General features: G+C 41.8%; 1 protein-coding gene and 1 long non-coding RNA gene across 7 annotated transcripts; both read left to right on the top strand.

Annotated features, from left to right (window-relative positions):
* Positions 1–627: 627 nt before the first annotated feature.
* On the top strand, positions 628–24,293 carry AMMECR1L (AMMECR1 like). 3 transcript variants are annotated; one of them, XM_081189339.1, is made up of 8 exons: positions 630–764; positions 2,716–2,826; positions 6,889–7,333; positions 16,778–16,888; positions 17,827–17,941; positions 18,634–18,724; positions 19,586–19,682; positions 20,489–24,293. In XM_081189339.1, the coding sequence occupies exons 3-8, from the start codon at positions 6,927–6,929 to the stop codon at positions 20,598–20,600; spliced, it is 933 nt and encodes a 310-aa protein (XP_081045465.1). In that variant the 5' UTR covers positions 630–764; positions 2,716–2,826; positions 6,889–6,926; the 3' UTR covers positions 20,601–24,293. The 3 variants fall into 3 exon arrangements, with proteins under 3 accessions (XP_081045467.1, XP_081045465.1, XP_081045466.1); XM_081189340.1 differs by lacking the exon at positions 630–764 and adding an exon at positions 1,247–1,268; XM_081189341.1 differs by lacking the exons at positions 19,586–19,682; positions 20,489–24,293 and adding an exon at positions 19,089–19,579 and having other exon boundaries at positions 628–764.
* On the top strand, positions 7,395–13,679 carry LOC308584592. 4 transcript variants are annotated; one of them, XR_014006938.1, is made up of 6 exons: positions 7,422–8,882; positions 9,325–10,310; positions 10,424–10,584; positions 12,884–12,974; positions 13,224–13,298; positions 13,493–13,679. It is a non-coding gene; the product is annotated as an uncharacterized lncRNA (long non-coding RNA). The 4 variants fall into 4 exon arrangements; XR_014006937.1 differs by lacking the exon at positions 10,424–10,584; XR_014006939.1 differs by having other exon boundaries at positions 9,325–10,584.
* Positions 24,294–25,944: the final 1,651 nt, after the last annotated feature.

The following is a 25,944-nucleotide window of genomic DNA, read 5'->3' as shown; positions in this document are numbered from 1 at the left end:
GAACTCAGGCGATATTTCTAACCCATGGAGAAAGACATCGCGTTTCTGAAGCGAATGGTAACGCTCCCTCTGCTTCGATCTTCCTTCTCCGTCTAAAAAACCTGATTTTTTTTTGGGGGGGGGAGGCGGCACGTTGAGTCACGTGACCTCGCTCCGAAGACGAGGGCAGGGAGGAAGGAGAGGCGGCTTCTATTTCCATTGGTCTCTTTCGCGCCTTCACGGTCTCACATGACCCGCCCCCCCTCCAACGGAAGTCCCTCTGCTCCCGAGGATCTATGGTTTCTTTGTAGGAGGCGCTCCCCGCTCCCCGCTGCGTCTATGGTCCTCGCGGGGCCGGACGGGAGGCTGGCGGATCGGCGTGCACATTCCTCCCCCATTACCTCACACTCGGCGAAGGGGCCGCCGGGATAGTGGAGGACCTGCGCTCTGTGCCGCCTTGCTTCAGCTCCCTGTGTAGCCGGCGGCGAGCCCGGGATTCCTCTTCCGATTTCGCTGTGCGGTTTCCCCCCTTCCCCTCCCCCCGCCCCCGGGCCGCCTCGTCCTCCCTTGCCCCGCTGGGTCCACTTCTCCGGCTCTCGCCCGCCTCGGCCCATGGCTCCATGAAGCGCGGGGCAGTCGAGGTGGCGGCGGCGGCGGCGCTGGTGGCGGCGGCGGGGAGGCAAGAGCAGGAGCGGCGGCGGCGGCAGCGCTGGTGGCGGCGGCGTTGGTTGGGCTGAAACGGCGAACTGGGGAAGGGAGCCGTCTCCGCTCCGGGGAGAGAGAAGGTGGGGGCTCTCACGTCCTCTCCGCGAAGGAGCCGCGGGGGGGGGGCTGCTCAGATATTAACCCCCCCCTTGCGGTCTCACCTCACATTCCCCTCAACCCCCCCGGGGGCTTCATCCTCCTTTGCGCCGCTCTCGCTCCTGCTCTCTTCAGGTCTGGACTCGGGCGTCCCTCTTATCTCTCCCCCCTCCCGCATCTTCCTCTTCCTCGCGTCCTGCTCGGCAGCCCCCCCCCCCTCAGGACCCGCTTTGTTGCTTTCCCCATGCTCGTGCACGGGGCCCTTCAACCTACTTCTTCGCCGACTCCCGGCGTGGTGCAGCGGCTACAGACCGGGGCTTGGACCCGGTTCAGATTCTCGGTTCACCCGCCTGGGTGGCCTTGGGCAAGCCCGGCTATCATTGTACATCTGTTTTGAGGATAAAGGCGACATAATACCTTGTTACGGCGGCGGAAATGCTTATGGAACAGGGCTAGTCACGTCCTCCTCTTGCATTCAGTACAGTCACGTAGGTCGCCTCTTCGCTCCTAAACAGGTTTACTCAGCTATAAGCTCCGTTTCAGTTCAGTGGGACTTGGTGCCTAGCGTGTCATTTAGGATTGCAGGCTGTAGTCTTTTATATTCGTTTGCCATAAGCTCCTGTGTATTTGTACCATCCTGCTGTGTCCAGCTGGGTTTTTGCTTCCAGATAAGGGAGCGTAGGATTGTGGTCTTAATTAGGAAGTAAAGCTCATTGGAATTAGGAAGTAAATTATTAGGAATTAGGAAGTAAAGTGCATTTTGGAATATATGTGCTTGCTCTGATGGTTTTCTGAAACTATTTCCATAAGAGATTCGACTGCTGGTATTGCCCCCATCGACTACTCTAATAAGTGTGTCTACCCTTTGCTGTGTCTTCCTGTTGCTAATCATTTTATCTATGTAATCTGCCTTCTACCGCTATCAGTGCCATCAGCTTTGTATATATGTCTGAGTTAAAATAGTGAAAGAGTTGGATCTCATACTTGGAGATGGCTTTAACATTTTACTCAGCTTCACCAGAGCAGAGTATCCCTGTTTTATTTTCTCTGCAAGTGTGGCTGATGTGCTAGAGGAGATAATTAGCCATGCTGGTGTATTCTATCCCAGTGTCAGTGTAGTCTTAAACTAAGTGAGCTAAGATGACAGTACATGTCTGGTGAGGATCATCCGTAGAGGTGCTCCTGGTTATGCCAACATGCATCCATTTGGAAGTTATGTTTTCTGTAGTGCCACACTTGTATGAAATTGTCTCTCCCCACCCCCACCCCGAAATAAGGCACATGCCAACAGTAAAGCAGTTCTGGAACATGCTGAAAACTTTACTTATCATGGCATTTGCTGGCTACTGATGCCAGCCATTATAAGATTCTCTAAGGATATTCTTATTGTCTGTCTGAAAGTATTTTAATGATTTTGATTGTATGTGTATAATATTTTATATTGTTGTACATATCCTTGGGATGCCTCTGCCAAAGGCAGTATATAAATATTTTAATAAATAAGGCCCAAGCACCCTGCACCTAATAGTTCTAGGATATTCCTAATACCTCCTACTTAGTACACCATTTCTTCCTGTATTAGCTCTTTCATTTTGCTTCTTTCACTATCTTTTGTACACTATCTGTACAAATGTTCCCCCACCCCATAAGGAAATACAGTAGCATTGTCTTTCAGTGGTTTCATAGCAGTAGTTTCTCTGAGTGCATCTCATAGTAGGAGTAAGATGGACTTTGGGTCAAGAACAGAAAAGATAGAAAAGCCCACATTTACTTTGTGTCTCATTCACTGTGTTAACCTAGTATGCCTCTTTCCATCTATTTCATTAGCAGTGAGGTAGTGCATTTATAAGTCTAGTAGCTGAGCTCTTAATTCAGTGTTTAATTTTGCTTAGATATGATTTTATAGCCCTTTTTTTACTGAATGTTTTTTTCCAGATTTGGGGAACAGGAATGGGCCGTGAGAAAAGAAAATTCATTCCAGATATAAAATAGCTTCCCCTTCCACTTGTCCATCTCCCCCTTGGCAATACAAGGTTTCTGCTTTCAGTAAGTATTATCTCAAGCATAATATATTGAAACTTATGGCACAATGATGTTGCGAATACTGGTGACTGGTATTACCAAAAAGCATGGTGAAAGGGGAGAGCTTTACCCACCTTACAACCACCAAGGTTACTGTATTCTTTCTGCACCCCGCCCCAAACCCTAAGCTTGTTTTGTTTTTTTTTAAATTGCCACCCAGTGATGCTCAAGGTTAGATAATATCCTATATATTTTGCAGCCCTGTTTCAGTAACAGAGCTCAAACTGAGATGAAATAGGGTGTTCAACCCAATGATTAGCAAAGCAATAAAATTATTTGATGTAATGTTAAAAGAAATCACTGCCTATAAAACCCTTTTTCCATATGCTGAGGTGAGTGCAGTCAGGTGGGGATAGGATGGCGAGTTAATTGTTGGATAAAAAAAGAACTGAATAGATGGTTCATTGTTAAATTGTTTCTTTTTGCTGGCATTTACAAAATGTTAGCATCTGAAATACACCAGCCAGTTTCATCTAGATTTGCTTTCTGACCATTTGCACATAGGGAATAATAATTTTCTTATAAAATCCCTTGCAAACATCGTACATTCTCTGCATGCTTTGGATTGACTTCTGAGTAAATGCGCCTAGGTTTGTGTTGCATACAGAAGGCAGTTCTGGCCGGCATGCTAACTAGGCCATTGACACAGGTGCAGCCACAATTGTATTTTTTTTCTTTAATGATATTTATTGAAACAAAAGATTTTTTTAAAAAATATATACACAAAAAAGACAAAATTACAAAAAAGAAAAAGGAATTGAAACATAAGAAGAAAAGGAAAAAAATAAAACCGTCCTTTTCAAATTCTCCAATTTCCATTACCTTCTTTCCCTGACATCCTCCCCCTCCCATCTCTTGTATCTTGATTAGTAGTTGTCACAGCAAATCCTTTCCATAGTTCATAATATTTTGTCATTATGTTACCTTACTCTATTCTCATTTTATCTTATAAAAACAACCTTTGAACTTAAAACTTAAATCTTTTTTTACCAATTTCTCAAAACCATTACCCTTTTACCAAATTCTTTAAATATTTTAACAAGAGCCAAGTAATTTCATTTCAACATTTCCCCAACATTCATAAAACATTTCTGGTAATAGTAATACAGAAAAAAAAATACAATATAATAAAAGCAATCCAATCTTCTTCCAGCGTCCCCTCCCCCCGGTCCCGGGCTTGTCAGTCTTTTTCCCCCATTAGTCTGGCACATTAACCTGGTGCCCTTATATCCGAGGCCTTCAAATCTCTTCCATGTCCCTTTCGCAGCTCTTCTTCATATTTTCCTTTCACTCGCGGGAACTCCAGCCTTGTAGTGTTTTTGACCCTTTTCAACCGATCAGCCCCTTTCACATAGTCCAGACTAAGCTCCATGTGATATTTTAAAGCGTGTTTCAGATTCCCTCCAAAATTGGAAGACCCAACAGCTCCAAACCTCTGACGGCCCATTTCCAGACTCGGAAAGTCCAAACATCCCAACGTAGGGGGGTCAATCCAACCCCCCATTTCTAATTCAATCCAAACTTTATCTTTCCAAGTCTGGTTTTTTCCAAGTTCATTTATCAAATCCAAAGGCTCATTTTCCTGCTGGGCCGAGAGTCCCTCCATCCCTGGCGTCCCAGATTCAACAAGGTCCTGTTCTTTTCGTTGTTCTGTCATGGCACACTCCTGTTTTAGTTCTTGAATGGGCTCCTTATGATTTTCCACTGCCTGATCGAAGGCACTGGCAGCTTTTGTCATAAAATCCATCTTCTGACTTAACTGATCCAATAGGGCACTTATGTTACAGAAAGCACCCAACAGTGCTTCTGAAGGCATTGTCCTGCAAGGTCACAGAACTCTTTCCCACAGTTGTAATCAGTAAACAGTTGCAAGTTCCCAGGATTTAGTTACAATTTCATAGCTCCCCTCTAGGGGGAGAGACTTCTGATTGTTCTTTCCCTTGAAAACACTGCGAACAGAGTTTCTTCTTTAAGATATTTTGTCCATTTTTTTTTTGAAAGCGAAAGGAAACAATGGAATCACAATGTTTCCCTCCTTTTAGCTATCTGTCAAAGCATTTATTTCTGGTCAATGAGCTTCAAACGTCAAATCTGACACCCCGCTCCAGGGTCAGGGTGGTGGAAAATTACTTTACTTTAACTTTATTTCCGCAGGTTTAAACAAGTCAATGAAAAATCCCCCTTCTTCTCCTGCTTCCGAAGGGGGGTTCCGCAATTTTGGATGGTGAAAGACGATCCTTTAAAAATGATTTTTAAGGCTCTAGTTTACATTGTCTTTGCTTTGTTGTAACACAAGACAATGGAAGGGTGACTTCCTGTTTAGCCCTTTCGGTTTCAGTACCAAATTGGAGTAAATTTTAGAGTCCAAGTTCCTTTTGTTTCGCCAATGCTTGTTTAAAATCCAGATATTTAGCGTTCCAGTACTCACGGTTAGTTATTTTCAATGCCAAATTGTCCCAGGAAAAAGGCAGCGCTCTTTGGCAACGGCTGTGCGGCTTCGCTCCACAGAAAAAGCAATCGACTCACAGCACCGCGCCACTTCCCCCTCTTCACTTCAGAGCCCGTTTCTGGGTTCCTTAGTGGGTTGGGGGGCGCTAAAGGTGCCCGCCGAGTCCCACGGTCACAGGCTTCATCCGCCTGTGATTTTCAGAAGGGTCCCCGCTACGCCGCAGCGGAAAAAAACCGTTTCTTGCGGAGCTTGTCCCTCCAGTTCAGAGGGAGTCCGCCATCACTGGAGGCGCCACCCCGGAAGTCTCCCACAATTGTAGAATTCTCCCTCCTTTTTCATAGCCGTTGTATAACCTTCCATTTATAACTAACACTTTCCAGCCCCAAACCAATACAAGGGCATTAGTTTCAACATGCTCTTTATGTAAAGAAGACTGAGGCCTACACTCAACAGAGAAAATTGTCCTGTTTAGTTTTTAATTTGAATTTAAGATAGTGACATGCAAGGAAGTTCAAAATCTATGGCTGAAGGTCTCATTTCTATCTGTAATCTGTGTTTTGTTAGAGGAATCCTTGATCAAACTCCCTGGTGGTTATTTGTATTTCAGTGATAATGGGCAAATTGCACTAATTCCTAAGAAAGGGTGGCAGCAGTAGACCTGCATATGGGAATGTCCAAGAAAGGAAGACTCACCCTCTTGACTCTACCAGGCTAATAACTAGCATAGGAGAGGTGACTAGCATACTGCCTTCTTCCTCCAAAGTATTTATGACAGTGGGAGCTTTCACCTACTCGTTTTGCCCCAGTATACCTGTCTCCTGCTGGTAGGTGTAGGGGCTATCACTGATGATCCGACTTTCCCAAGACAGGTGTGAGCAAGGGATGGATAGAAAGAATAACCTCTTAAGTTATAAGATTGCACATCTAGAAGATAGTGAAATGGCTGCAGCCTTTGTTCTAGCAAAAGGCCAAGTCTGTTAAACTGAATATTTTCAATATCTGGAAGACTTCACAGTTCCCTGTGCCTTAGGCCTTCTTGGACATAGTATTTTGCAAGTGAACTGAAACCCTAGGTTGAAAGCAAACTAAAATTGCAAGCATACAATGAGCACTTTGTAGCACTGTGGCTGTTCAACCAATTGTGTGTGATGATGTCACTGAGCACATCTGGAATGTTTTTCTTGGGTTTATCTAGCATCATTCTGCCTTAATGCAAAGATAGTCCAGGTTGAGGACTACTCTCCATTCCTATTGCTGTATGAGGTACTAAAACACGCAAATGGTCTGCAGTTACAGTTAACTATTGGATCACATGTTGCTCATGCAAACTTCACGGTAATGTTCCTTTTCATAAATAAAGTCTACATGACCTTTGTAAAAAATGTCTTCATAACTGTGCACATCGGTCTGCTTTCTATTTAGTTTTCCAGTCTTGTGCAATCATATGTGAGCTTTTTTATGGAACTCGGGTTTTTAATGTGAGAGGTGTATTTTTCTTACTGTGGAAAAAATACATCCTTATAATTTGCTTTTCTTTTAGTATAATGCTATGTGTTGCATATTGTGTGTTTTGCCAGGGTTCTACAGTACTCCAGACAGCAAGTGCTGAATCAGGATGGGAAAAAGACGCTGTGTTCCTCCACTTGAGCCCAAGTTGGCAGCAGGCTGTTGTGGGGTAAAGAAACCCAAATTGTCTGGAAGTGGAACACACAGCCACGGGAATCAAGCCACAACCGTGCCAGTCTCTAGTTCAGGTCCTCTTCAGAACCACCAGCATGCAGATGGGGGCAATGGAAGGGAGAACGTATCAGATTTGACTTTATGCCCTGGAAACTCTCCAATTACGCGAATGAATCCCACTTCAGGAGCATTGAGCCCACTCGCCCGGCCTAATGGAACTGCCAACAGCACCAAAAACCTAGTGGTGACAGCGGAGATGTGCTGCTACTGCTTTGATGTACTCTACTGTCATCTTTATGGTTTCCCTCAGCCAAGACTTCCTCGATTTACCAATGACCCCTAGTGAGTAAATCCATGGGCATGGGAGGGAAACTGAAAATTCATCATCCAAAGTTCTTATGTTGTAGGGCTATTTGGAACACAGGTAAACTGTTAAGAAGGAATCTGCAGTGCTGTTTTGATGTTTGTAGGATGACATAAAATTTGAAATGAAACTGTTTTAAATGGTGGAAGCATAGGTAGATTGATCTATATTAGGCAAACATTTAAAATGGGCATGCGCATCCTACGGGGCGCATATTCAAGCACTGGATTTTACAGGGCCTTTGACATTGTAGCACTCTCAGTAACTAAAGAAGGTTAAGGGATTGGGAGCAGGCCAAAGGCTATAATGCTCCTTTGCCTCTCCAATGCAAATTCCCCAGCCAAAGCAAGCCTTATGGTAAAGGTTTATCATGACACCCATCTTATCCATAGTTAATGCTACTCCACAGTCGGTATTGACCAGACTTGAGATCAGAGGGGTCTGTTTTCCACCCTTCAAAGAACTGAGAAGGGTAGTGTTTTATACTGAAGTCTGATACTTTGTAGCTGTGTTATATATACTTTACAATATCAATATCAAATTCAATATCTTCCTTTGTTGCAATTAGAATCTTCACGTTTGCAGAGCATAATTTGTAAGTGGCTCCATTATAACACGACATATTCTTTATTGTTGAGAAAAGCTGCATTTGGTGTAAAGGTTATAATTGGGAAACTAGGAAGCAGGAAAACAGCTTTTAGAAGAGGTTTGAAGTGAAATTGAATGAGGAGGTAGCCTTGCTTAGTGTGGCATAGGTTATGCAGTGCATTATATACCTTATACTTATTATATACCTTATACTTATTAAATGGCAGCTCTTTAAGAATATTATGAAGAAGATTGGAATTTGCTCCCCTAGAACTCCATTCCGATTTTTGCTCTAACTTCTTGTTTGAGTGATGTGAATATTGTGAGTCTCCAACAGAAAAAATATGTGGCTGCCTGCTAGAGCCAAGAGTGAAGCAGATATTTCAAAAGTAGCATGGCTGTTCCCGCATTTGGATCCTGTCCTTGAAAAGATAACTCGTGTCTTCTTAGCACTTCTTAGCTTAGATTGTGTTTTTCAAATATTTAGGTCATTTGCCTCTAATGCAGATTTCACTGGAATTTTGTTGAACCATGACATGATTATTTTTTTGGTAAAGAATATTTGCCCCACATAGCTGTCTTTTAAAACAAAAACAAAACCGTGCTTCCCAGCCATAGGCCAGCCACCACTGGCTCTTCATGATCAGGGTTGGCCTTGACTGATGGTCTGAAATCTTCTATGTATTGAGAGATAAATGACTTTAAGGGATCCAAAATCCCCCCCAAAAAATAAATAAATAAATCAGAAGCTTGATAACTTGAGATTTGAGCCAATATATTTGCTGGGGAAATAGTGATTAATCACTTTTCCTGCATTATTTTCTCTACAGACAGATTGGTCCAGTCTGGACAATTATATATTGGGTTAATAAGCAAAGATATGCCCAAAATTTTTACCCACACATGCAACTTGCCCTTTATGGTGTACCTGAACACAAAGTGGGTATCATCAGTTATAAGGGTTGGGAGTTACTCGTGAGTAATCCTGCTCCGTTTGAGCATTAGATTGCCTGGTTAAACCCTCCGGACTGCACAGCCCATCTCAGCGTGGCTGCCCTTAGTCACTCGTAGAATCTGTCTGTGGGCGTTTCTTAAAGCGTTGCCAACATAAGAGTTGTTTGACGCCCAATCGTCTCCGCCTCTCACTGCGCGGGAGTCTCCTGCGCAGGGTGGGCGTGGGCAGCGGGGTGCTTGGGCTCTCCTCACTAACTTCCAACGAAGAGTCCTGGAGCCCCTGCACCTCCCTGTCCCGTTGCTCTCCTGGATCCCTGGTGTTACACTCATTCTCTTCCCCTTCTTCCCAGCTAAGTCTCCCCCTGGCGCTAGGACCTTCTCCTGCAGAATCAGAGACCCTCTCCTTCTCCCGTGCCTCTGATGGCAGTTCCCTGACATCAGTTAACCATTTTTTCTCATTTTGTCTGAACTGTAAAACTATGATTACCAAGTCAGGAACAAGCCAGAAAATCAAACTGTTGTTGGCAGTTGGTTTAAGATCTTGGCTTGTTCTGAACCTGGTTGTGGGAGTTTCCAGTTGGAAGAGATGGACACTGTTGCTAATTGAAGACTTGTACCTTGCATTCAGAAACACCAAGGAAGGAAGTGGCTGCTTGCATTGGTACCAGCTTTATTTATATCTTGGTTTATTAAGCCAAGATATGATCATCTGAATACAGCTAAAAATAGAAATATATATTTCTGAACGTGATCATTGAAACCCAGCATTATCACAGTAACATCACATATCATATCTGCAGGCATATCCGAATGAGTGTCTTTGCCTGTGCTTTCTGCGGTACAAATCTGGATAAACTGGCTAGAAAAATCACATTATCCTAGGTTCCTATAATCTGGAAGCTAGTGTTGAAAAATGCTGATTTCTTACATCTTCCCCATTCAGGAGCAGTATCGAAAATTTGCTGCACATTCATAGGAATCTGAGTTTAATTTTTATAGCCATACTGTAGTAGTATGTTGAAATTATGGGGGTTGGAGGAGAGAGAAAGTCAGCGAGTAAAAGTCCAGAGTTTTTGATTAGACTAAACAAGCCTTTTTTCAGCCCTAGAATTTGGAGTTTTTCTTGAGAGTGAGAAATCTGTTGTTTAAGCCATCCCTTCATCTTGGCTCCCCTGATTTGCCCTCCCTTCTCTTCCGGAGAGTTGTGCCTTTGGAATTAGCACAGGAACAGAAAGTGGATGTGGTCATTCTATCTTTAGTATTCACTTTTTTATGTGCGCAGCCTAGCTGTACACACTCAGACCCCTGTTGAGAGGGAAACAAAACTTTGGAATAGTTTATCAAATAGCAACACAAGACCACAAAGGGGCATCCCGAGGAAGTGGCATCTTAAAGATCAGAAGTTACCACCAGGTGGGTAACAGTGCTTCTTACCAGCTAATCTGTGCTCTTATCTGTCAAAGTTTGGAGCAGTTAACTCAAGATCAATCAAAAGGATTACTAAAATTTTCACACCCTCTCCCCAGAACTGTCCAATGTACAGTCTTCTGATAACAACATGCTTGGAAGCAAAGTGACCATCCATCCATGACCCTTATGGTGCTTTTAGAGCCTCTTTGAAGTGGATTAGTCACTTCTAGACTGCTGATCAATGGAACCTGATCTGATCTCGTCTATCCAGAAATTAGTATGCACCAGCTGTGCACTCTTGTCATTTCTTTTGTTTTTCATGTAGTTTTGATGTGTGTAATATATCAAGAAGGCTGACTGAATGCTGGGCTAATCATCTCCCCAGTAGTGGGAATCTGAATACAGCAGCCAAGTTAAACAGTCTGCCCAAGGACATGCCAGCAGAGAGTGATATGCTTCTGCTGTGTCAGACTGTGTGTGTTGTTTTCTGTTTTAAAGGCCAAAGACTCTTAACACAGAATGCCTTCCCCAACCTAGTGACCTCCAGATGTTTTGAGCTACAACTCCCATCATCCCTTACCATTGATCATGCGGGCTGGGCTGATAGAAATCCTGGAAGGCACCAGGTTGGTGAAGGATAGCCAATAATCTCATATGCAGTGTGATAATGAACTGGCAACCCTGATTGCCTCTCTTATTTGTGTGCACAGTTGGTCTCTACATAAGGCTGTATGGAGTCAACTACATAGAGTTCGACTTCTCCCTCTAAGATGAAAAAGCATGCATCACGTGGAGGGAGATAGCAGTACATATTTCAGCTTTCTTCAGCTTGGTATCCTCTAGATATGTTGGATTAAAACTCCCATTATCCTTACAATCGGGCATGCTAGCTGTGACTGATGGGAAATATACCCCAACAACATCAGAAGGGCACTGAGTTTTGGAAGGCATGGTTTATTACTCAGGTGCTCTCCTGGGGAACATTGCTGATTGCAAGAGGTGGCATATTAAGGTTTCATTTTAGTCACAAATATTTAGAACTTGAAATAACCTCCTGAATATTTGTGACTTAGGAGAAGCTTGTCTTTTCAGCACTTGATAAAGCTGTACTGTGCTGGAAATTGCATTTCTTTAATACATCTCTCTATTCGTCCAACCTAAATAACCAGATGATGCCTCCTAGATCGTAGTACCTGTGATGATTTAGTAGTACTTGGGTCCAGGAGAATTCTACACATTTAAATAAAACATTTTACCAATTGTGTCATTATTACTTGACTTCAAAAGTCAGACCTGTTCTCTGTGTGGCTTTGTTTTTTGCATTAAAAAACAAGTGTTGATTCAATTTGTTTGATGAAGAGTCATGGATCCAGTTTCAGATTTTTAAGTATAGGCATGGCAGATTTGTTTGTATGAAGTTTATGTTCCAGGGTAATACCTGAACTTACAGTACAGTGGTGCCCCGCAAGACGAATGCCTCGCAAGACGAAAAACCTGCTAGACGAAAGGGTTTTCCGTTTTTGGATGCACTTCGCAAGACGAATTTCCCTATGGGCTTGCTTTGCAAGACGAAAACGTCTTGCGAGTCTTGCGATTTTTTTCGCTCCCCCCCCCCTTTTTCTAAGCCGCTAATAGCCTTTTAGCTGCTAAGCCGCTAAGCCTTTAATAACCGCTATAGCGCTAAGCCGCTAATAGGGTTGCTTCGCAAGACGAAAAAACCGCTAGACGAAGAGACTCGCGGAACGGATTATTTTCGTCTTGCGAGGCACCACTGTAGTATAATTTATTAGGCCGGCCGAAATATCCCAAAGGTAGTGTTCAAGCTTTCAGGTTCACCAGATCTCTTTCAGGCTGGATATTAAGTCAAAAGGGAGGGGGGAAGATGTTGATGATTGTGATGAGAGAGCTCATGTCTGCAACTGAACATTTAAGATGGAATAGAGAAGATCCTAAATACACTTACTGAGGAGTAAATTCCATTGAACTTAGTGGGGGTTTACTCCTCATGGAATCAGTTAGTGTTTTGAGATTTTATTTATTATTAAATTTTCCGCAGTGCTTTTATTGTTGCAAGTGCATCTCTGTCACTGGAGGAGCCAAAACTGGATGGTGGTATGGGAGGATAGGAGTGGTGTCAAATTCTAAACACCCCCTGTACCTACTATAGGTACATCAGCCTGGCATCCTACGTTGCAGGGGCTTGGCCTAGATGACCCTTGAGGTGCCTTCCAACTCTACAATTCCATGATTACACCAACAAAAGAGGTGCAAGTCATAACTCAATTATCCCATTAAGCTCAATGGAGACCAAGAAGCTACCCTACTCTGCCCTGGCATAGTATAGGATTCAAACTAAGTTTGGATTTAGTCACAGCACATCCCTACCAACATCTAACACCCAAACATAACTCGGATGATAGCATTTGCTGCATGGAGCTGTACAGCTTTGGTTCCAGCATTAAGAGGGAACTTTGGTTATGGGAACTATGTAGAAAAAGCACCTGACATAAAAGAAAGGGAGCACTTGTCACGAACATCTTGGACTCAGAACACATTGCCGATACTTGTTGTCTTAGAACCCATACAGGTATATCGCCTCAGGACACATGCAGCCAACAACACCTCTCATCTGTAGCCAAGGATGCAAGAACAAAGCACCTTGAAGAGGTAAGCAAGGGGAAAGGGGAATCTTTTCAAAGTGTAACTGGTGCGACCTTGCTATATCTTGGCTAAGCTATATTGGTGGAAAGATCCTTTTTCTCGTCATACCTAGAAACACCTTTACAAAGAAGCACAAGGCTAAGCATGTAGAAAGGGGTGCCATGGTGGCCATGAAACCCCCATATGTAAGAAAACTATAAATGAAGGACAGACCCTAACCATTAACACATGCTCATGATTCTTTTTGTCATACAGGATCGTGACAGCCTGGACACATGGAGCAGGACGAATGCAGTACCCAGAGTTCTGTTGTAACTCCCTAAAAGAGAGGTAGGTATTGTCTCAGTTTCTACACTTTCTCACCCAACAGAGGGAGGGAGGTTAAGGCTAAGGGTATTGGATGAGCGCCTAGGTGATAGCACTCACTCAAATCACCTCCTCACAAACACCTATTACACATATAGTTCCAGAGACTATGCTGACTATTACTTTAGTGCTCTCCTTTTGTCTCTTCGATTTTCCAGGTGCAGAGAACAGGACACATTCCACCCCCAATGCCATGCAGATCTCAAGTGAAGCCTAAAGCGAGACCAGCAGTTGCGACTATTGTGATTCTAGCCATATATATCAATCCAGCTACCTTGTAGAAAAGCGAGATTTTGTATATTGAAATATCTGATACTGTGCAATAAAAGTTTTCATTTGTAGCAACAGATGTTTTTGTTTTTTGTCAGTGTGGATGGCACTAATCCCATCCGCCAGTTCTCACTGGTAGGTATAAGATGGGAACTCTGACCTGGAAAAGGTTGGCTTATTATTAGAGCTCAGGGTCTGTAATGGCTCAAATGAAGGTAGTGGGTAGGCTCCTCAGAGTTTGCAAATGGCCTGATTACTACAGTAAGTGAAGCAGTCAGTTGGCACTGAGGGCAAAATGCATGATGAGGTCTGGTACAATAAACAACTGCTAGCTAATTATGCCGATCAATTCAGCATTTTCCCTGATTGGATGACACAGCACTTACTCAGGTGTACCAGTCTGAACATCTCCCAACAGTGACTGCTGAGAGGCTATATCAGTGGCTTGAATCTGGAACTCCTTGCGTGCCTGAGTAGTAGAGCATTGGAGTTGCATGCAGAAGGTTCTTGGGGTCTCCAGGTAGAGCTGGGGAAGACTCCCTGCCTGAAATCCTAAAGAGCTGTTGCCAGTCATTATAGACAATAATGAGCTTGGCGGATCAATGTTCTGACATGTTATAAGATAGCTTCCTATGTTCCTTCAGCTTTTCCACAGGGCATGGGTTCCTTATGTAGTCCATAGGCTTCTGATATAAATGGATTCTAATTCTGTCTATTCCTCGCTCTTGCATCTGACATGACTGAGAAAGGCCAGGCATATTGACTACCCCAGTATGAACAGTCCATCAGCCTTGCTTAGCCCATACACGAAGCACTTCCATTTCATCTTAAATCTGTTTAAACTAGACAAGCTTTTTCATCTTGCTTTCTTTCTCATACATGCACACACTCTTTGGTTGTTATTTGCTTAATATCCATCCTGGAGAAAACATCTGGTGAACTAAAAAACTGGCTTGGTACTTTGTTGTCTTTCAGTTGTTCCTCACAAATATATTACACTGTTGTTGAATTTGGTTCTTTCAACACAAACATGTTTTTTGTCTGCATTGTACGCTAGGTTATTTTAAAAACAAGGAATACTATAATTGAAATGTATTTTTTAAGATAACATTATTTTGATTACATTTCTGTCCACACTGAGTAGGATTTTGTTCCATTAAATTGTTAGTGGGATGTAACATAGTGTTTACCTGCTAATTTTTTAATTCTAGAAATATCCAGATTTTTATCCATTCTGTACCCTATTTTTTTTTTTTTTTTGGCATATCACAATTCTTGCAACTTGTTCAGATTCAACTACAAAGCTGAATCCGCTCAAGAGATTTGCAAGTTCATTTGGAGAACCAGGTCTGATCTTAGGATCCGTTGCTCTTTTCTGGTGCACACACAACACTCAGGTATAGTTTGTTTAATGAACCACAAGTCTCATAGGTCAAAGAAATCATGACTAGTTTCTCCAAAGTTTGTTCTCCCCCTCCCCCCCCAGCTGCTCTTTCTGTCATGCCTTTGTAGCCTGGTGAGGATTTGTGGTGCGGTGATTTGTGGGGGGGGGGGTTCACACACATCACCAAGCCATAATTAATACAAATCAAGGTTTATAAGCCAATAAAAAATACAGCTTTGAATCACTGTTGGCAGTAAGCAATCCATGGTTAAGCTGCTAGCCAGGGTTCACACATAATGCTAGGTTATGGTTTAATAAACCATGGTTTAGCATTACGTGCAAACCAGCCTACTGAAAATTTCTCAAATGCCTTAGTAGCCCAAAGCAAAAAAAAAATCCTTTTCCCCAACCACAGTCCCAATCCTGATATGCCAATCACAGTTCTCATCTGGGGCAAATAACAGCTGTGGAAAGGGGTGATTGGATTGGGACCATAGCAGGGGAAGTGTATACTTATAATTGAATCAGAAAAAAATGGATGTACTTTTTTTAGTTTTATTCTGATTTGTTCATTCATTGTGGCCCATCATATATTCTTTTAGCCTCCATATGAGATTCCACTTGAAATCCTGCTTATACTGCTTTATAAGTTCTACTCAGTGGTTTGTGGCTGGAGCAGTAACTGGGTTAGGCAGAGTTACGATTTGCTCTCTGATGTCATCCTGTGCACTGCCTGCATGTGACTTAAGTACTTTCAGAATTGCAGAATTGAGGCAGGGAATACTGTGGTCTTTTAGCTTTATATGCAAAATAGGGAACGTTATTGGTACTGTGGTTAGCACTTGAGGTCAGAGAACGTTACCTCCAATTTTGTATGCATTGGGGAAAGAGAGATATGAAAATTCTAGAAGAGATTTGAAAGTGTACCTATCTACCTACCTGCAGCCCAGGATAACACTTCATGTATCTGATAGCGGACTGTAGTCTGTGAAAGTTTTATGACATAATATGTTTGTTAGTCTTTAAGGTGCCACAAGATTATTTCTTGAATTATCCTCATTGAGATAACGTGGGAGCTGCATCCCAACACTTGTGACTTAATTATTTACTGTATTTTTACTGGTGCAATCTGTATCTATTCAGAGCAACCTTTATTAAGCTGAAATAAAAAATACTCAAATAAAACAGCAGAGGGCATAGCTCTCAAAAAGTACTGCCTTTGGAAAGAAGACAAAGATAAGAAAACCGAACATTTCAGAGTTCAAAGATGACTACAGTAAAGGCCTTGTCCTAAAAGCAGATTTGTCCCAAGACTACTAGAAACCAGATCAAAATGAATCCAGATAATCAGCTTCATCCAGGAGTCACTAGAGTTATCTATCCCCTACCCAACCATGTTCCCCCAAAAGACAAATTTGAGACATATGCTAGTTGTGTAAGAAGAAAAAATAATGTTTATTATAGAGAGGCCTCACAGCCACCTTCAGTGTAGCTAGTAAGGTCTTCCACATTTGTGGACAAAGATTAATTTGTAATAAAATTAGGTGTGAAGGGTTTGGGTGTGTTTAACCTGGAGAAGAGATTATTAAGAGGTAATACTAAAATATTTGAAAGGTTATCACATAGAAGGTGCAGCAAATTTATTCTTTTGCCACTTCAGAGTGTAGGACCTGAACAGATAACTTCCTATCAGTATGAGCTGTTTTCTCAGAGGCTGGATGGCCACCTATCAGGAATGCTGTAGTAGTGAATTATTTGAAGATGGAGTTTTTGTGTTATGCATTTTCAGTCCACTCTTTGTGACATGGAAGACAGGGCGAGACAAGCGACTTCGGGGCTGCATCGGAACTTTCTCTGCCATGAATCTTCACTCAGGACTCAGGGAATACACATTAACCAGGTAAAGACATCATCCATACTGCCTCACATCTGATGGGAAAGCAGGCACAGTGGGGCATCCATGTTGTGATTTCCTATGTCTTGTCAGAGGCGTCATGTATATCCTGCTGCTCAGGCAGTTCTCCACCAGAATTTTCTGCTACCCAAAATTAGAATTGAGGAGTCACTGTTGTAGCTGACTGTATAATGTACTATGGCTTCCAGTTAAACGGTACACTGGATTCTTTGGTTTGGCGCTGGAAAACCATCTTCAAAGCATGGTATATAAAGTAGCAATTTTGGATGCAAGCATGTTATAGCAGTACTTTGATTAGCAGTGCACTGGATTCCTATAACCTACAGGCACAATGTAAGTTAGTGGTTTATTTATTGTTTTTACCCATGATGGGGGTTTCAAGGGTGCACACCCACTTTGCAAAAGCACCCCTCCCCCAGGGGGAATATGGTTGGAAGAAGACATAAGGCTGCAAAGCAGAACCGAATGGCAGGCAGCAGCCCTGCTGCTGAGATAGGCAGCCACGTCACTAGGTGACCAGTTCACTTGAGCCAGAAGGAAGCCTCGTTGTGATCAATAGCCTGCATAAGGTTAACGGCATGCTCGTTACTAAGGCAAGGTATTCTCTATTAGCATCAAATCCAGTTTGTCTGGGTTCTTGGCAGAATGTGAGTGTTTTGGGGAAGCATTTCAATCTCTTCCCATTTCATCATTGTAATAGTCATAGACAGAAATCTAAGTGCATGGCTCTACCTTTGGTTTATCTGGTGTTCCATTCTATATTTTATTTAATTCTCCATGTAATGTGCTTAAACCTGTTCTGACCCAAAGTAATGTCCCTTGTCCTGGGATGAAATGAGGCTGCAAATGTAAGAAAATGCTTGATTTAAACCTTATGGTGCTTGTTTTTGGTTGTGTGTGTGTGTTCTGTTCCCCTTCTATAGTGCACTTAAGGACAGCAGGTTTCCACCCCTGACTCGTGAGGAGCTGCCTAAACTTTTCTGCTCTGTCTCCCTCCTCACTAATTTTGAGGATGCCACTGACTACTTGGATTGGGAGGTGAGAACAGGTGCATTTGGATCTCTGCATCACTGTCTCATACCATTTGGGTTCGGGTTAGTATATGGTAATGTGTCTGTTTTATTATCAGGGTAGATTGTGGTTATATAGCTAGAAAAATGAGGTTGGAAAGATGGAAGACTGACAAAGAATGCAAAAGTGGAATAATATATCAATATTACTTCAGTTAAGTGTATGAGAAGGGAAGACAATTATTAGACTAACATTGCAATCCTAATTCCACTTAACTGAATTCAATAGAAGTAAATCCCATCGAAGTTCCTGACATGATTAGGATTGTACCATTCAGGGTCATCCTGTGCACATTTATATGAAAGTAAATTTCATTAAACGCTTTGGGACTTGCTTCTGTGTAACAAGCATAAGACCATACTGTTATAGTGGCATATGGGGTGAAGGACATATATTTTACGTTTTGAAATAGTAGGGCTTGCTGAAACTAATTAATTTGGTCTGCCTTGGAGAAATTGCCTCTGGGGCCAAAAGAGATGGCAGTACACAATAGAGTTGTCCTAGGAAATGACTTATGATATCGCAGATGCAAGAAATGGAAGCAAGGTGGAGGCCTTTATCCTGACAAGGTTGGACTGCTGGTAGGATGCATGGCAGCTGGAAAATGTACATTGTTACAGGAACTACATCTCAGTTGACTTTTATGTTTCCATTGCTAGGTGGGAATCCATGGAATCAGAATTGAGTTCATCAATGAGAAAGGTGTCAAACGCACAGCAACATATTTACCTGAGGTTGCTAAGGAACAAGGTGAGTTTGAAACAATCTAAACTGAGGGAAAGTGGTCCAAATATCAGGATTTGGATTGTGGATTTTGGCTTATACAGCAGCTGTGGAGGTCACCTAAAGCCATTAATTATCTATGGCTGAATTATTTTAAAAATCTGCCCTTTAAAATGCTCAAAATGTACAGTGCTAGTTATTCATTCAATGGCACATGTTTTTCCCCCTTAAGACCAACCATGTCTTAAAAGCAATTTTCTTCATTACTGCTAAGACTTTAGTGTTCTTCCTCCATCCCCTTGTCATAAAGAATGCCTGGCTTAGTTTACTGTTGAATCAGGTTTTGCCCTTCTGAGGTTTTTTCAACATTGTGTGTGGGTTTCCTCTTCAGCCTCACCTGATCACACAAGCACAACGTCAGATGACCCTTCTATCCTCCCTCAGCACTAGGTTTTGTGCTGCAAACATGGACAACAGTTGAAGAATGCAGCAGTTGCCACCACTGTAATTGTTCAAAACATTTCTTCCACCATTCAGAGGATCACATCTCCTCCTGGAATTGAGTCAAAAGACCAAAGTGTAATTCATTAAATCAGGTCTCCGCACTGCACCATTACTGGAGAGTAGTGGATTTATACTGTGTTTGATGTACAGCTGTGTCTTACTTTGAAAATGTGACTAACTTGATTGCTATATATGGCTAAAATAGGATAATTGGAAATGTCATATGACTTTGTTGACTAAATTGTTGTTTTCAGTTGGAACTGAATTTGTTGGAACAGTTGGAACAGTAATTTGAACTTGCTTATCTCTCTTTTGAGAGCCTATCCCTTTTTCTTGAAATGAGTCTGTATTTAGTTCACTGCTGCTTGCTTTTTTTTTTAACAGATTGGGATCAGATTCAGACAATAGACTCCTTGCTCAGGAAAGGTGGTTTTAAGGCTCCAATTACCAATGATTTTAGGAAAACTATTAAACTCACCAGGTAAATGACATATTTTACTTTTTGGTAGTTGTCAGCAACTAAAGTCATTACTACTTTCATTGCTGATGGTAAGTTTTAAGATTGCTCTTTGTGCTCCAGATCCTGCAGTTTTCTGAATTTCCTCACTGCCCCCAACAGTGGTGCCAAAACCTTGCTGTTTTGTTCAGTCATTGTATTTAAATTGTTGCTTTCCATTTTCACAATAACAAATACTGGCTGCCAGAGCCAACTTTGGTTTTGCTTGGGCAATGTGTGCACACACACACACACATGCATACCCTGGTTTCTGGGCTGGCTGGGACACACTCCTCCCCACTGCTGGCAGTGGTGGCTGCTCTCTTTTTCTCTGCCATCAGTTACCATTTCCTCCTTTGTATGCTTTCTTTTTGGGCCCACTGGTGTGAGGGTTAGGCAGCAAGACGAAATGCAGCATCTACTTCCAGCTCCTTATGCCTGGAGGGAGAGAGTAAGCTCCTGCTTCTCACCTCTGCTACCAGCAGATTTAGGCAAATAGGAAGAAGAAGCAAGCACAGAGGAAAGGAGTGAGTGAGGGATCTGGCAGTGAAGAGAAGGACCTCCCACCACTCTGCAGCCATTTAGAAGGGCTCCAGTCGGCAATGACTACTCAGCCCCTGTGGATTGTGGGCCTCATCCCTATTAAGCTGGAATTGAAATAAATAATTTGAAAGGTTAAACAATTTTTGTTGCTACAACAGAATTCCGAATACAGCTGTTGGTGATTTGCTGACTTTGTTTTGTTGACAAATGTATTATTTTTTTAAAGATCCAATGCTTTTTTCTTTCAGATACCGCAGTGAGAAGGTGACAATCAGTTATGCAGAATACATGGCTTCTCGTCAGCATTGTTTTCAGAATGGCACTCTTCATGCCCCGCCCCTCTACAATCATTACTCCTGACACAAGGCTGCATGACCAGTCCCGCCCCCCAGCTACCACTAACGGCTATGACATCATTGGGGCAGATGCCTCCTCTTCCTGGTCCAGTTACTTCTATTACTGCACCATTTTATGATGCTAGCTTCCGTTGCCAAGTCTGCCTTCCAGCTGACTGAGGGATGGGGGATACCAGTGAGTGCAACTGAACTTCAGGGGCCCATGCCTTTCCTCATCCTTCCTTCAGAATGAGGGTTCAGTTGGACTGAGGCTCCAAGACTAACAGTTGCAGTTGGGTAGAGAGAACCTTGAGGAACGGCAGTACCGCTTCAGATTGCTCTTGTGTGTTAAATTGCACTGTGTTCATTTGAATTGTTAATTGTGACAGCCCCCTTGATTAAGTAGGAGAGTTCTCCTGGCAGTCTGGGCAACGGAGTACAACAACATATTTTTAGGTTATTTTTAATTTTTTTAACCTCTGATATTTATCTACCATGAGCTGATTAGTCCTTATACACCCCAGGCAAGCAGATGACATGACGTGTTACAAGGATGTATGTCAGCAGAGATTCCTCCCTCCTCCTCTTCGCAGAAGATGGCAATTGAAAGGGGAAACAAAATTTACTGCAGATGAAATTTACTGCGTGCACAAATCCAGGAGGGTTCAGTTCCCCCATCTAGCTGCTCTTGGTTTTGACAAAGAAGGAAAGTAGCCCTCTAGATAGGACAGTAATGCATAAACGAAGGTGAACTGTTCTGGGTTATGTTTGGGAGTAGCTTGCGTTTCCTTGTCTCCTGGAAGTACAATCTCCCTCTCCTTTGGGGTTTTTCCCTGGGTTTCTAACTTGAAATACAAGCAGCATGGTCTGCTGTTGGATTGGGGCTGATATTATTCCCCACAAAGCCATCGTTAAAGCAATTCAAAAAGGACGTGAAAATTGTGTATAGGAAACACTCCATGGGACCTGTGTTTAACTGGCAGCAGTTTTATTTAGCATGACCCTGATATCCAGGTAATGAAATACACAGTAAATGTTAGCCTTTAAGTGGTTATCTAATATAGGTGCCATCGCTGCACTGGTGCTTCAATACTAGATACATATAATTGGAAGTCATTCAGATTGATTTAAAAGTATATAGCCTCCAGATAAGTGTACTTAGAACTGGAACCTAAGGAATATTTTCAGCCCATACCTCCCCAACCCACCCCCGCAAAGTTAACTCACAACCATGTTTAACTATCCTGTGGATTTTAAAATTGCCCTTCCTATTGTTGCTGAATAGCCAGTACATCAAATCATAACTGCAAAGCTCTTTTTTCCCATTCAACTATCCTAATTCTCCTGTGTGAGTCACTATGTGTTATCATGAATGCAGGCATTCTTAAATGAATCCACAGGGACTATAAAATGGTAGTGCAGGACTTGTGGAAATCTTGGTAATCAGCATTGATAGATTAAAAAAAATACAGTGGAGAGCACAGCATTATGAGAATTTGATACCTTATATGCAGTATGTGTAAGGACAGTAGCTTTTATGGAAGGCTTATTGGAAGCCAGGAATTATCTGGGAATTATCTTTTACTGTGGGATGCAAGCTTCCAGATTCTTGGTGAATGAACATTGCCTGGTGGGGAGGGTGAGGGGAGATTAATGCCTTCTATCTTGAAGCAAAGCCTCAAAGGCAGACTGAATAGATGTTGGATTACTGGAGAGGTAGACATGAATAGCCCATATGAACTGGTGAGCAATATTTGCCAGTATCTGGCTTGGTTGCATCAAAGTGAACTGCTGGCTAGAAGAGGGCAATCATATTATCTTCCTGGCAAAAGGACTGTTCAGAGAATCTAGGAAGCCTCCAAATTACTTATTTTTCTACCACTATTCCTCCTGTCTCAGAAGAAAACCTAACCTTGAAATTTTGCTTGTCAATGAACACATATCTAGATGGTTATGGGTGGGAATGAGAGAGAGAGGAGCTCATATTCCAGATATCTGCAGTACTGCCCCAGCTTTGGTTTTGTATCAGATCATTTGTATGGATTACCACTTTTTTCCCTTCTAATGATGATGAAATGTGTTTGAATATGAAGGGACTGTCATGATTTCCTGCTACTGAGAATAAATCAGTCTTCTTACAAATTAGAGTGATTTGTAGTTAATGTTCCAGGTGCCCTGGACTGATGGGAGATTGTAGATGGGAGAAGAGAGTTCAGCTGTGGTCATGCCATCCATCTCTGCTCTCAGACAGTATTGAAACATAGGGCTACACTAATTACTATTCAAGTGTTCTACTTTAGAATTTAAATTGTAAAGATTTTTTTAAAAGCAAAAAGGAAAAAAAAATGGTGCTAATCTTTCACCCCTGAGCACATTCGGTGAGACTGGTCATGCAGGCATATAGTGCCAGGCTATTCAATATTGCTTTTTTTTAAAAAAAAAAATATGTTTGCCCTGTTATGTGTCTTCAACAGTGTATAGTGTTAATTATTTGGTTTCATTTTAATGGGTGTGGGAGTTCAGGAGCCAGGTGGGGACCTTAGTTGCCATTTTAAAGAACAGACTTTTGGGAGTGACTTGACCTACTTGGTTTAATTTAACCATTTCACTGAAGTAAGCTAAATTGGTTTTGGAGTGAGAGGTGGTCTCATTCCCTGCCCTTATTTCCATCCAACCACCTAGTCTGTATAAATGGAAATGCCTCTGTTAAAGTTGGATTGTGGTGTTTTCTTGTACTAAGTGGAACAGCAAGCAGGCCATGAAGCACGAAATAGTCCTGAGTAATGGGTACATTCAGCATTGGTCTCATAATGGAGTTCAGTTACAGTATCTTTGAACAAGTGTGTTAGTGGTGTCATTCCTGCAAAATGTATGGGGTAGAATAAGTCGTCTGCAGAAGATGACACTATATCTGGCTCATACATAGCAGTAATGCAGCAAGATGAGCCAACACTGATATTTGAATGATGTGGGAACCAACAAAATAGCTAAAAGAGAACCGCCTGTTCTGGAGCCGTAACCAGTTGTATTTTTCAGCTGATTAGTGAGTAGCAGGATTGTATAAAGACCTTAGCAATAGTCTTCTGGTCTGATTGGGAACTGGCTCATCCTTAGCTACAAGCAAGTGCCTTTTGGTCTAGATGGGTTTATTTCAAGACAACTGTAGTTGGGAATCTTCCTTGCTGCAGCCATGTATCTTTAGTGTATGGTTTTTGTTTTTGTTTTTGTTTTTTCTCTCCAGCAGATAATGTCTTTGATCACTGGAGTCTCACTGTTCCCCCCACCCCTTTTCATAATGACAACGAGCCTATCTTGATAGAGGCATTTTGGTCAGAAAGATTTTATGGTCAGAATATCAGATCAGCAGAAAACTGCATCTGAAGACCATAAAGGCGAAGTAATCTGTACATTTCAACCAAAATTTTAATTTTTGCACATAATTGTTTTCCCCGATTCATTGTTAACATTGCAGTCTTCATTGACTGAGTGCTGTTTTGTTTGATTTCTAGCACCAAAATGAGTGACATTTTGGGGTTGTTATTTTTCTTTTGTTTTTCCTTTAAAAGCAAGGAATTTCTTTTGACCTTCAATGCAGAGATGTCAGACCAATTCTTTGTTATTACACTTGGTTGCCTCCTAGCTATATAACTTCTGGGTGTAAATCATTGAACTTTACCCTCTAATGAAGTATTGTAGAAAATAAATTGTAATGGATACATTTTTATCTTGTTCCTCTTTTATTGGTGTCTTTGTCGATTTTGACTTTTCACATTACAATCTAATACTAATAATTTATTTTGTGTTGTTTCTTTTTAATCCTACAAGGAAAATTAAAGTTGAAATGCAAGCAGTGTGGATTCTTTAACAAAATTAGGAAATGCTCAGAAGTAATGAGATTGGAACTTGTATTTTTTAAAAATTAAAACTTTCATGCTTATCTGGTTGTGGTGAACTGCCTGTTCTCATTAGTTTGAAGATAAAAAGTGATTTCAGGGTGGTCGTTTTGAAATTGACATTTACCAAAATTATGTATGCAAAGTGCTTTAAAAGCACAGCTGCAACATAAATGCTGAGAAAACGTTTACAGTTCTGTATCACTTAGATTATGCATAGCAATAGTCTTAACTCAATATATCTATAAAAAAAGAAAGCTGAGCCTGTCAGACTCAATAGATAGCAAGTGCCATAGGTATTTCCTTTGTGTTTTGGTAAAGAATGCCAGCAACAGTGCCAGATCAACTTCAGTTGATAATACCAACCAAAAAATCCCAACAGGAAAAGACTAGTTTGATTTTATACCAATTAAGTGTTAAGCGGTTCTTTCTTGCTTGAGGGTGTATGGCCTGAAGACAAGTACCACTTCCTGTCCTGATGTGCAGAATGAGCAGTAATGCTTCTAATAGAAGGATACATTCTGCTTTACTGCTGCTGCATTGATTTGGAATCAAACATTCTCTAATAAATAGATTATTCTATCCCTTAAAGCACTTAATCTTATAAGACAATTGGATTCTACTTGGGCAAGCTCTGGAAAGTTTTGTTTTTCAAAACTAGTAAAGTTCTGAAAGTATGGTGTTTTGTGATCCAAGTGTCCACCTTCCCCAGTGCCATGAATGAACAAGGTGAAATGTTAAAAGTGAGTAAAGAGTGTTTCATCAAGCTGCTAGTCCAAATTCTTTGACTCTAATTTCTCATCATAAGCTACAATATATATTTAGGACCTGTGATTTACGTTACTTTTGCTTCAAACACAGACCTGGATAAGCCAGCAGGAGTATTAGCAGTGGAAACTCTTCATTTTTCACAATGGGAATGACCCATTGGCTTCAATGCCTCAGAGTTACCATGCAGAATTTGAGCCTGGTTATAGCCGGGGTGGTCATGGTTATTGCAGAAAGACTCATCATTTATGTGTGACTCTTGGATAACAGAGAACGTTTGTGAATTCACATAAATAAAATGTGAATTCTGGCTTGTATCAATTGGTAGCTGAATTTAAACCTCTCGAGCACATTGCATGCATGAGACACAATATCCAGTGTACAGGGCTATTGATTATACTATTTTAATGCACATTTGACCAACAGACCTATATATATTTACTCAGAAGTTAGTTCCACTGGTTTTTAAAGTGGGCTTATTTCCAAGTAGGGCTGGAACAACAGGGTATTCATAATGCAAACCTAAACATCCTAAGGATTGAGTCCCACTGAACACATTGGAGTTACTTCTGAGTAAAAATGTTTAGGATTGTCAGAATTACTTCCTGACCCTTTGCTTGTTTAAGTAATCATATAAATCTGCATGCTCTTGGAAATTGTAATGCATCATGCTTTCCTGAACTCAATGTTATTACAGATTCACACTTG

The sequence above is a fragment of the Podarcis bocagei genome, assembly GCF_964188305.1.
Source record: "Podarcis bocagei genome assembly, chromosome: 4".
Classification (NCBI taxonomy): Eukaryota; Metazoa; Chordata; class Lepidosauria; order Squamata; family Lacertidae; genus Podarcis; species Podarcis bocagei.
This window is presented reverse-complemented; position numbering and strand designations above follow the sequence as displayed.